At 38.2% G+C, this 13,175-nt stretch overlaps 1 protein-coding gene across 1 annotated transcript; it reads right to left on the reverse strand.

The window, feature by feature from the left end:
• Positions 1 to 9,301: 9,301 nt before the first annotated feature.
• LOC113238704 lies at positions 9,302 to 11,659 on the reverse strand. Its single transcript, XM_026475541.1, has one exon. The coding sequence runs from the start codon at positions 11,657 to 11,659 to the stop codon at positions 9,302 to 9,304; it is 2,358 nt and encodes a 785-aa protein (XP_026331326.1).
• Between the last annotated feature and the right edge of the window lie 1,516 nt (positions 11,660 to 13,175).

Raw genomic sequence — 13,175 nt, forward strand, 5'->3', positions numbered from 1 at the left:
TATATTATAAAATATGTATTTATCTAAGTATTTATACGATTTAAAACAATTTAATATTTTTATATTATTTTTATATTACTATTTTTTTTTCTTGTTTTGTTGTGCACATATGCCCGTTCTTTTAGTTATAGTGTCCTGTATTTAGGTCTGCAGGAAGAAATTTCTATTAGAAATAAGCAGAACCTTTTGTTTTTAATTTCGCTTGTATTCTTTGTGACTTGTTGTATTTTTCCTGTACAATAAACTATTAAATAAATAAATAAATAAATACTAATTGCTATTTCGGTAACTACTCTAGCAAACCATAAAGTTTTTAATGCCTGGGTCTATCATTTAAAAAAATAAACAACTTCAAAAATTCGTCACGACAATCGTGTGTGTTATTGTTTGGGCTGGTGATTTCGGTGTTTATTTATTGAAAACATACCGTAAGCAGCGTTTTTTAAGTTTATCCTGAATATAAATGTTTATAAATTATACTTTAAGGAGTAATTTCATGGTAAACGTTAGAACTACTCAAACGGAGAACCACTGAAACGGAATATTATCATATTTACCCAAGTACACCAAAAATGTCATTAGTGCTTTTTAAGTGCAGGATTTGCGGTGTATTACTGCATTTTATTTGAGATGTTTTTGTTGTAGTACGGAGGGTACTTATTTAGCAATGCAGAATAATAATTTTTATTTATAAAAACTTGTATTTAAACTGAATGCTTTTCTAATTTGCGAAACCAAATAGCCGCCATTTTGCGGTAGGATGAGCGCATCGCGTGAGCTAGGGATAATGATGGTTTTGGCCACAGACTAAGGCTCTGAAACAAGGTTCTGCATGTTTCTTCCGGGATATCCCGTATCTTGCTTGCTGAGAACATATTTAGGTTTCCGAATGAAGAATTGAAAAACCATATATTTTTGAAATGTAAAACATTGTACAAACTTTTTAAGTTTAAGAAAATATTGAATATTAGATTGTTAGAAAAATCAGTTGGGCGCAGCGCACGGAAAACAGAGCGAGGCCTGAAGGGGCCCGCTTATTATGTTCGTTCGCGGGAGGCAGAGCAGCTCGATCCATACGACGCGACGTTCGGCGTCACGGGGGAAATCCATAAATTGCTCTAATGCCATTGACTTACAATTATATGGACGTCGGGTCCGCGCTAAAAAGTGTCCGAACTTATAGGGCGTTAAAATCGTATACAGAGCGTCATTCACGCTTTAGTCTTCGTTTGTTCGACTGACAGCGAAGCAAGCAAAATTACACAGTACTACGATGACATTACAATTTAAATTCAACGTTTTAGCTTTTTCATATTCCTTTACATGTCACTACGTTTAAATAGGTTGACTTGGGACATTTTTTTCGTGGTTTTTGTATTAGACCCGTCGTCCATTTATTTGTAAGTCAATGTCTAATGCCTTTCTTTTGTGCTACAAAAGCTGTTTCGATATGTTACCGCATATTATAAGACCGTAAAGTAATATGGAACCTATATACAACGTATATACGTGCTTATAACAGCTTTCATATTTGTTACTTATTAATTCTCGTACATACTTTCTTTTCTGTTCTTCTCTATTCTCGACGTGAGATTTACACTGTCAAATTGTTTGCATTGTTTTCAGTACCGTGATCACTACTTTTTAAAACAACTGAGTTTAATATAAAAAACAGTACGCTCAAATGGCTCAGAAATTTATTTCATTGTGCCTTGGAAGATGGAGTTTGCACCAAAATTACAATAGGTACAATGTAGCACCAAATGAGCAAATAGTTCTCGCTATTTACCAATACGCATAATATTGATTGTGATGGAAAAGCATGATATTATATTTGTGCTGTTAACACACGTTGCACTGCAGGATGTATGTAAATGCAAGTAGGACGGTGCAAGGAGATAGAGAGATGCAAATTGCAATGCAAATGATTGGAGTATTATTAAATAATGTAAATAAAACGACCGTGTCCGAACGAGACAATAATAACACTCATTTATTGTAAAATATACATCGATCACCGTGGTGTTGCAGTAAGCCTAAATCGAATACTTATGATATCGTGCGGGTTTACTTGTGCATATTAAAATAACAAATGTAAATCATAAAAAATGTACGGTTTCACTCGTACATACTGCCTACTCTAAAAGGACAAAATGCAAGAGCAAAAAGATGCAAAGTGCTACTCTAAAAGTAAAAAATATTAAAATAAAATTAAAAGGAGTAAGTAAAAGGAAGTTAATATAAAATAAAACGTGTAAAATTAAATTACACAGTTTCTCTACGTATCGTCTTGAAGTGGATGGTTCTGTGTTTTGCCACTGGAGAAGTGGTCTTATCCGCTGATCCAGGTTCGTCAGACCGCGGCGGCGGCGCGCTGACAACGATTGTGGGAAGCTGCTGCTGTTGCAAGTTTCCTCGGGGATCCTCCCGCGACTTTCGTTTGCACAGCCAAATCGTTCCAATTGCAATAGCTACAATGACTACGAAGAATACAATGTAGATCATCGTATAGTGGTGAATGTCGTCGTTGCTTATAATTTCCTTTTGTTGTTGTAATTCTTGAATTTGCTATTTTAATTTCCAAAGGGTAATGTTATGGCTTTAGACAACAAATGGTATACGTGCTATTGAAGAATTGACCAATGTGTTTAGGATTGAATTTGGAAGTATTTCTCCTCTGTTGTAGTCGTCAGTATAGAGTTGACTAATGTAGTCATGGTGTCCCTGAATGGTAAAGGTGTCACCTTTCAAAACACAATCTTGACCTATATTGATAAGGCCATTGTATTGTAGACATGCAGTCGCCACTCCCGAGGGACACAAAATGCGAACTTTGCATTCTTCACAACATGTAAACAACCATGTATCTCGGGTTTGTAATTTAATCCACCTGTCGGCGCAATCCTTTATTTTGCTCCGACAATAAGTTTCTTTGCTATTATCATTCATTATTTTGACATCACATATTTATTGATCTACCCTTAGTTCGTATAGGGGGCTGCTTAACGGACATAGAAGTTTCTGTTCGTTGTATTTGATGCAATTTTGTAAATCCAATTCAGTAAGCGACATAAAGGTATCTTTTCTTAAATTAAATGCAATGTACTCTGCGGCTGGAGTGAACATATCTGTTTTTTCTATGTTGATGTATGGGTATGACCTTGTCAAGTTCATAGCTGTCTGTTCCGAGTAATGCTATTTTCACTTCGATTATGACGTATTGTTCCGTCACTCTTGCCTTAACGCGTAAAATCTTGGATATCTCCTTAATGTTGTTTGCGTCCACGGGGGCTAGGTATTGTCCTTGTACTTGTCTAGAGAAAATGTTTAACTGGTTCTGCAGCTGTTCTGGAGCCAGAAGATGAATGTCTAATCTTCCAGGGTAAATGTTTGTTACCGTATTGATGACAGTTTCTTGGATCCGCCTCAAGTTTGAAAGTATGACGTCAAGTGCAACGGCATTTGCAGTGAAATAAAATAGGTGGATTGCATTTTGATGCGCCTTTTCGCAACTTCGTTGGAGATATTTTTCAATTGTTCATCAATTATTTGGAATTGTTTATTCATAATGACCTCGTTCCGCTGCAAAATGTTATTTTGCGATTCCAATATTGAAGTTTGATTTTTTAACAAATTTTGCAAATAGTCTTCGTTTTGATGAACTCTATTTATGTCCTTTTCATATTTCTGTGCAAAATCGTCGTCTAGAATTCCAAATAAATATTGTGATACAGTTCCGATTCCGTTTATGAGTCCTCGCTTGGGTCTTGACTGAGGCTGTAGTTTAAGAATACTGTTGTAATGCTCCAATTCATTCAATTCGTGCCTAAATTGAGTTAAAGTAAGTGTGCTAGTACTTTCTCCGTTGCAAATGTTCTCTAGGTGATGCAAATAATTTTCAACATTTTCCACACTCTTCCAGTAGGTCGACATATTGTGATACACGATTAACTTCCAGTTGTTTTTTATTAATTGCAAATCTGCAAGACGATCGAAATATAACGCCTTGTTTCCGTTTAATGTCGTTATTTTGTGTGTTTGTTGCATGGATGGTGCGATTAATGCGAAAATCATAAGAGTCAATGCAGAGATGAAAATGTTTGGCTTGTTTCTTATGCGTCTTGCTGGGGTTGTTATTTCTGTAGTGGTTGCTGGAGCTGCTGAATGAGGGTTTTCTTTATCAGGATGCACTGGTAATGGGCACAGTTTGACAACCGGGCGTTTGAAAACTGCAGTTTGTGTTTTGACGGTAACTGCTCGTACGTAGCCGTCCTTTCCAGGGTGAACGTCAACAACCTTTGCAAGGGCCCATTTCGAGGGCGGCAGGTTATCGTCTTTCACCAATACTACGCCGTCAATTTCAATGTTCTTCGTCGGTAGATGCCACTTACATCTTGTCTGCAATGTGTGAAGATAATCGGATGACCACTTTTTCCAAAACTCCTTGTACATCTTCTGAGTCATCTGCCACCTGGTTTTCATATTGTCGATGTTGATGTCAGAGAGTGGCTCTGATAAAAGAGGACCACCAACTAGAAAGTGACCAGGTGACAAATAATGCATGTCTTCTGGATCCTCGGTCAATGAACAGAGAGGTCTAGAGTTAAGGCACGCTTCAATTTGTGCAAGTAATGTCGAATATTCCTCGAAGGTCAATTTTTGATCGCCTATTACACGCTTCAAGTGATGTTTTAGACTCTTCACAGCTGCTTCCCAGAGTCCACCAGCACTGCTTCAGGTAGGTACGTTGAAGTGCCAATTGACCCCAAGTTTGTTGACGTGATCCAGGAAATCCGTGTTGATAACTTGCAAAGCTTGTTTGTATTCTGTCGTGAGCACCCGAGCGGCACCGACGAAGTTAGTGCCGTTGTCACTATACATGTGTTGTGGCGTGCCGCGCCTGGCACACATTCTTGTAAATGCGGCAAAAAATGCTGAGGTGCTGAGATCGGACACGAGTTCGAGGTGAATAGCCTTTATCGTTAGACATATAAACACTGCAATGTAGCCTTTGTTTGTTTTAATCCCACGTCCTTTATTGGCTTTGACGTCAACGTGGCCGGTGAAATCTATGTATGTGTAAAAGGACGTGAAATGCGTACTCGTGGTGACGGTAAATCTCCCATCAGCTGTGCTTGTTTCTGTGCACTGAAACGTATGCATTTAGTACATTGACGCAGTACTTTCTTTATAGCCCGATTCCCGCTTATAATCCAATACTTCTTCCGGACATGCGCTAGGGTAAGTTTAACACCACCGTGCAATGTAGTTTGGTGTGCTTCTGCAATAAGTAATTCCGTGAATCTTGCATGATATGGAATTATAATCGGCTGCTTGTATCAATGTCGAGATTTGATCTCTGTATTTATTTATTTATTTATTTATTACATATTGCTTACAGTCAACCCAAACGCAATAGTAAGACTTAAAGCTAAATGTACAATCAATCTTAAGTCAATTACAAAAGTGAATAAAATATGAAAATTGATAAAATTATAAATACAATGCCATAAACTATAAATTATTACAGTGTAACATTAATGACAAAAAAAAGATAAAAACCATTTGTAATTACATTTTAAACTAACATTTAATACTACTGTCTCCGGTCAAGGACTCCAGATAGCGTCCTGCGGAAAATATGAATTTTGTTTCTGAGCATGCAAAGAGGTCCAATGAGGAGTCGAAGTTAAGCAACTGATTTAGATACCTAAGTGCACGGGGCAGGGGGGCCATCTCACTCACTCTACATCGTGTGGTAGGTACAGCAAATAACCTCATTCTATGAAGTCGCACCAGATTAGTTCTAGGTACCATAAAGCCTACCCTGGACAGCAAAAATGGGTTGTATATTATTCCCCGTACCAGACGAAACACATACGAACATATATAAACGAAAGGTCTCTCAAAATGAAGCGTGTTTCCGTCGTTATTGTTTATGTGTTTGCCCGATCCCACACATGGGAATTTGTTCATAGTGACTGCTTTATCTAGTGGCACATGATGGACCTCGTGTGCAACCAGGCCCATCTCCGACTCCGTGACGTTGAGAATAAGTTGTTCTGATTTTGAGACCACTAAATCAAGAATACGACCAAGACCATTGACCACAGTATTATGTTGCAATAAATCGCATGATGAATTGAATAAATCATACGCGTCCCTTACATTCTGTGAAGCTGAATATAAATTAAAATCACCAATAATTACAATGGGCAATTTTTTTGAAAACAACGACTCTAAACATGCAAACATGCTAAAATAGCGATTGTCTGGTATTTTACATGGTAAATAAACTACACAGCAAATAACGCGCCAGCTTCCTTTGTGCACTAATCCAACAATAATTTCGTCTTCCGGTGCGCAGCTACAGACAATGCGTTGAACACTATACGGTTGGCGTACTGCAAGCAGCACACCTCCGCCCCCTGTCACGGTGGCTCTGTCCCGCCGCAGAACAGCGTAATTATTCGGAAATATTTCGGCATCAAATACACTATCATCTAGATTTGTTCCTGTGAATGCTATAATAGGATTTTGAAACTGAGCTAGGGCGTTCTTTATACTCACAGTCTTGGATTTTATCCCTCTTACATTTTGGTAAAAAATCGTTACTTTGTACTTTTTTTCCTTGTGCCATCGTCTGTGGTTACGAATATATCTTGACGAAAAAACGTGATGTCATTGCAGGTGGGGTAGCCACACGAATGAGATAGGTGGCGTTCATTGATGGTTAGCATCAATCGCTTTAAATCTTCGGAAATAGTACGCAATGCTTTGGATTTAATATAACCAGAGTATGGGCGAAACATATGATGGTTATACTCAAGGTTTAGATTCGTGTCAAACATGTATGCATAATCATGTATCTCTGGGTCCCAGTACAACATTGTGCCGAAGCTCTCTAGTCGCCCATTAAAGATGTGCTTATTAAGTCTATAGGTTGGTAGACATAAAATGATATTGGTATGTTGAATTTTCTGTACTGCTTCTTTAATATATATGATTAACTTAAAGTGGTCTTAAAGAGCTTATGAAATCCTCATCTCCGATTAATATCACGCAGTAGTCTTTATATGTGTAGTTAATCACCTTTGATTCAATATCGCATAAGAGTTCTTTTATTCCACAGTTCGATTTAAGGTAATGTATAATGTTATATTGTTCGGACAGCATATCTTCGAATGTAGAGAGGGTTTTATCATAATTATTAGAGCTTAGAACACATATATTGTCCTTAAGGTTAGTGGTAAGTGAATCAGTCTTATTTATGTTGGGATTCCCCGTAATACTCAATGGTGCGTGAGTTTGGTTACGGGAGCTTGTACGGGATCCATTGATCCTTTTGTTTTCCTTTACTTTTTTGCTAGGCATCGAGATAGCATCCTCACTGTTATCCGGGTTTTGTTTAGAGAAGTTAAATCCGGTTTTATTGTGAACTCTCGGTTTGGATTTGGAACTCGTGCACCTAGATTTGTGCGTTGGTTGGCAAATATGTGACAATTTGGCGATTTTGCGTTCATACATTGAAATTTTATTTTCTAATGCATGATTTTCTGATAGTTGGTTATGTAGCTCATTTTCAGTTGTTTCTAATTTAGCTTCAAGTATCCGGATTCTTTCTTTTAAATCCTCAATTATGTCGTTGTTCAGTTGTAGCGCCGGGCAACTCACGTTTTTGCGTAGTGTGGATATATTGGGTAGAGATGAGTATGAGAGAGCGGTGGATGAGTTTGATTGAATCGAATCTTCTTCTCCATCATCATTGTTCGACAATAATTCAAATGAATTGCTGGTGGGTAAATTACATTTATCATTTCGTTTCATCCGTTGCGTAACATTGTTTTCTTGGTTGTGGCTAAGTGGAGTACTGTGAATAAGATAGCCAGGTACCTGAGCTGATGCCATGTTTAGCGCTGAGTGGCGGTGAGTAGACGAACCAATTTGACGATACGACTACTGGCGCCTCAGGTGGCAAAAAAATTGTATTGTTTATCTTGGTTAGTACTCGCCCATAGATGGCGTTGTTCTCATATTTATTAAATTATATATATTAAATAAGATTTACTCCTTGTAGGTAACTAAAAATTTGTAACTAAAGATTTTACGGAGACGATATGTACTGGATCGATGTTATATCGTGGACGGTGGCGCCCTCCCTCAAAAATGTGATCTTCCTTTCATTCGCAGGATGCCCTCTGTAATCAAAAAGGGATTCAAATTTGCAATGCAACTTTTCCGAGAGACATGCCCTTTGTCTCTTATGTTTTCAATTTCTTTTGAGAACACCTCCGCTTGCACTGATTTTATTATGATCTTCGTAGCATTTCCAATTTCCATCGCTGTTAGAAAGGACGCGTTTGTAAGTTCATTGTTATCCGATCGACCGCGTGCGTTTGTTATGAAACGCGACACCCAACATATGACGCGCACCGCCCGAGACAGTGAACTGCATTTATTTATAAGTTCACTTATAAGGGGTGAAGTTTTAATTTGTACCGTGCAGATATGTTTCTTCACTTTAATTTCAACCTCTGGCAGTTCGTATGTGTATTGAGATGGTTGTAGGTTCTCAATAAGCGACGGCGGTCCCTCCCACCAGAGACGGTGGCACTTCAGCTGGGTCGGTGTCAGTCCACGCGTGGCGCAGTCGGCGGGATTCAGGTCTGATTTGACGTAATTCCAACATGTTGGCGGCATAATTTTCTTAATCTCGTTCACTCTATTTGCAACGTATGTCTTCCACTTTGCAGTGTCACCATGTATCCACCCCAATACCACCATTGAGTCAGTCCACCCATGTATTTGTATGTTGTCACGTGTCTGCAATGAATCAATAATTTTGTTCATCAATTTTGATAACAAGACAGCATCACACAATTCTAAACGTGGGAGTGTGGCTTTTGTTTTTTGTGGTGCCAATTTTGTCTCCGCTGCAATGAGACGGACTATTGGTTTTCCGTTCCCGTCAAATGTTTTTGCATAAACACAAGCAGCATATGCTTTCTCAGATGCATCGGAAAACCCATGAAGTTGCCAACCCTTTTCAAGATCACCAATCCATCTTGGAATTCTTATTGAATTGATGTTTTTCAATTCTTCGCGCAATTGATTCCATTCGTGTTGCATATCACGAGACAATTGTTCGTCCCAGTGTGTATTATTGGTCCATAGTCGTTGAAACATTATTTTCGCCTTTATTGTAATTGGAGCAAGCCAGTCAAGTGGGTCATTTAACTTTGAAATATCCGACAGCATTGTTCGCTTGGTGTCTTGCTTTGCAATTTGATTGATTTTGCTCTCAAATGCAAAGGGGGTGCCAATGCAGGCCTAGAGCTTTTGTTGATGTAGATTCGTTGAAGTTGACACTCTTGTAACTGATTTGATCTTGAGTTAAATCAGCAAGGAGGCTCGGTTCATTGCTGGACCACTTTCTCAAATTTAAACCAGCTCCGCGTAGCATGTTGATGAGCTGTCGTTGGACTTGTTTTGCCTCTTCTATGCTGTTGTTACCATGTAAAAGATCATCCACATAAAATTTATTTTTCAGAACGTCAGCTGCTAACGGATACAATGATGCGTCATCGTTTGCCAATTGTTGCAATGTTCGAATAGCGAGAAAAGGGGCCGCTTTCATACCATATGTTACAGTGCAAAGTTGATATTCTCTGAGAATATTGTGTTGATCTCTCCAGATGATCTTTTGGAGGTGTTGGTCCTCCTCATGGAGCCAAATCATACGGTACATCTTTTCGCAGTCCGTTGTGTAAACATATTTGTAACCTCGCCAACTCAATAACAATAGCTGCAGATCGGATTGCAACTTAGGACCGCACTCCATCAAATCATTTAAGCTATAGCCAGACGATGTTAGTTGCGATGCATTAAAAACGGTTCGTAATTTTGTGGTGGTAGAATCTTCTTTTAACACTCCGTGGTGTGGAAGATAGCATTCTGTACTTCTTTTATCTGTACAGATTTTCATATGGTGCATGGCAACGTATTCCTTTATAAATGCATGATAACTTTCGTTTAGCTGTGGGTTCTTCGCTAGCTTGCGCTCTAATTGCATGTATTGTGCAACGGCCGTAGGCTTCGATTGGCCTAATTGCTTTTCAAAGCCTTCTTTCATAGGCAATCTCACTTCATATGTCCCATTTGTTAAGCGACGTGTCGTTTTGGTGTAGTAGTCTTCGCAGAATTGTTCATCCTTAGTTAACTGTCTTTTTGTCTCTGTGATATCCTCCAACTCCCAATAATTGCTGATATCTTCGATGTTATTGATCACCACATGACAGTTGAATGATTTTGTTATTGAACCAGACAAAATCCAGCCCATCTGCGTCTGTTGTGCTATTGGTTGATCGGTTGAACTCTTTAACAGCCCATCCATAATGATTTCTGCGTAGGCTTTTGCATCCAATAGAATATCAATCGGCCTTGCTATATTGTAGTCCGGATCTGCAAGCTGAAGATGTTGGATGTGCGCGTACGGTTTTTTCTTAAAAGTCATACTTGGCAAACGGTTAATGACTTTTGTCATTACTAATGCTTCGGTGGTGAATTCATAATTGTTGAAGAGTGATTTGCAATGCAGTTCGACTTTTCCTTTGCACTTGTTAGGGGAGGTACCTATACCAGATACAGATGCATGTATGTTATGTCGTTTCAACCCTAGTATTTGTGCTGCATTCTCTGTTATGAGGGTTGTTTGCGAACCTTGGTCGAGAAGTGCGCGCATGGTGGTGTAAGTACCATCCGCCGCCCGTAATTGCATTTGAATTGTTGCAAGTAATATTTCGTCATCATCACCGGCCACGTGATTAGCATGCACGTTCTGCAGGGAATTTTGTTTGTTCGAGGTCGATGCTCCCTTATTCATTGCAGTAATTGCCTCACGTAATAAAGTATTATGTGGCATATTGCAGTCTTTGCAGCGTTTCTCGGAATTGCAGCTATATTTATGCACATATAAACAATTTTTACAAATGTTTGATTTTGAAACGGCTTGAAGTTTTGCGTCCGGTGTCATATTCACAAATATTTTGCATTGATATATTCTATGATTTTTATTGCAAATAGGACATGTAATTGCAGGTTTGGAGTAAACATGAAATGTTTTATTGTATGAAGTGTTTCGCTTCTCAAATGCAGGTTTGTTAGAATTGTAGGTTTGCTTGAACTTCGGTGCAAAATTTGTCTTGAATGAACATTTTGATACCGATTCCTTTTCTTTTTTATTCATCGGCTCCAATGCAATAAATTTTGCTTCCAAAAATTTCATGAATTCGTCCAAGTCTGGTACATCGCGTGGTGATTTTCTTGCCTCCATATAATCGCTGAACGTCACGGTGTCTAATTTCTTTGCAATTAAGTGCACAAATACCGGATCCCAAGACGAAGTGTCGATACCCATGTTGTATATACCATGTATGCACTCCATAGAAGTGTCATGAAGTCGTCTCAGTTCCATGGAACTTTGTTTTTGAACGTTAGGTTGATTGAGTAGGGTTTCCATCTGTTTGGTGAAAAGTACTTGACGGTTATCGTACCGATGATTTAATATCTTCCAGGCAGAGTCATAATTGTCAGATGAAATATGCAAATGTTGTATGAGCCGCTCCGCTTCGCCCCTTAGCTTGCCTTTGAGATGTTGCATTTTTTGTACTTTGTTCAAAGCGGGATGTTATGCACTGCTTCCTTGAATAAATCTAAAAATGTATTCCACCGAGTATAATTGCCAGAAAAGGTAGGAATATCAATCTTGGGGGTAGAAAGATGCAAATGAACGGTAGAAGACAGCTTCTTATTTAAGGCTTTATTCATAGATCTGAATAAAGTTTCCAGTTCTATATATTGATGTTGATATTCCGCATCAGTTCCGTCTAGAATGTTGTCAATGTTCAAATGTAAATCTTCAATGTTGTTCCAGCGAATTCGTAAATTTTTCAGCTCGTATTCCAACTCCCATTTCTCATGGATAGAGTCAATATCAATATTGTCTGTGACTCTACAAAACGCTCTGAAGTTTGTTCTTTGCAAAGTTAAATAGTCTTGAACTTTTTCCAGGTCTACTTGAATTTTTTCGTCTTGCTTGTTTCTTCCGTTCGGTTTCCCATATTCCATTATCATATCACGAGTCCTTTTATAATAATTTTGATATGCCGCAAACACATCCTTTGTGAAATATTCATGTGTCCTATCTTTGTCTGTTTCCAATATTGTGTTGTTGTCTTTAAATTTTTCCCAAACTCCATCTAACGTCTCTAATCTCTTCTTAATGTAATCTTCAGTTTTTCTTATCTTAGGATCTTTCGTAAAATTGCTATGCAGCTTTTCAAGCTCGAGAATGAGCATAGATTGGAGTTCAAGTAACTCATTCTTGGCCGAAGACATTGTCCAGGTATAAACAATAATGCAATAAAGTCACTGTAAAATAGATGCAAAAACTTCGTACTGGTATCTTGTACTTAGTGTCCCGGATATCTCTGCACGATATATGCGCCTCCTCAATTTAACTGGTGAGACCCGCTTCTGGGAGGCCAGTCAAACCGATTCGCTATCGCACTTCAACTTCGAATTAGAATCCGGACTCGTACCTCTGAATTTTTGGATTTTATATGCGACAAAACGATATCCATGTATGCGGCATTGCATACACGCTCACGCGATACATGCAGCCGTAGACGCATACCACACCTAGAGGTGCCGGTGATGATTTTATACCGATTTATCGGATATCGAAGTTAAAGTAAAAGAACTAATTTTAATTGCTATTTCGGTAACTACTCTAGCAAACCATAAATGTCATTTAAAAAACATAAACACCTTCAAAAATACGTCACGACAATCGTGTGTGTTCTTTGGGCTGGTGATTTCGGTGTTTATTTATTGAAAACATACCGTAAGTAGCGTTTTTTAAGTTTACCCTGAATATAATAATTTAAGAAGTAATTTCATGGTAAACGTTAGAACCATTCAAACGGAATATTATCATATTTATCCAAGTACACCAAAAATTTCATTAGTGCTTTTTAAGTGCAGGATTTGCGGTTTATTACTGCATTTTTATTTGAGATGTTTTTGTTGTTAGTACAGAGGGTATTTATTTAGCAATGCAAAGTAAAAATTTTTAATTATAAAAACTTGTATTTAAACTGAATCCTTTTCTATTT

The sequence above is a fragment of the Hyposmocoma kahamanoa genome, unplaced genomic scaffold (genome assembly GCF_003589595.1).
Source record: "Hyposmocoma kahamanoa isolate Upper Pololo Valley unplaced genomic scaffold, ASM358959v1 97604, whole genome shotgun sequence".
In the NCBI taxonomy this organism is placed as follows: Eukaryota; Metazoa; Arthropoda; class Insecta; order Lepidoptera; family Cosmopterigidae; genus Hyposmocoma; species Hyposmocoma kahamanoa.

What these genes read in the sequence shown, in the direction of transcription:
- LOC113238704 (XM_026475541.1), bottom strand. Translation starts at nt 11,659, where the DNA reads ATGCAACATCTCAAAGGCAAGCTAAGGGGCGAAGCGGAGCGGCTCATA.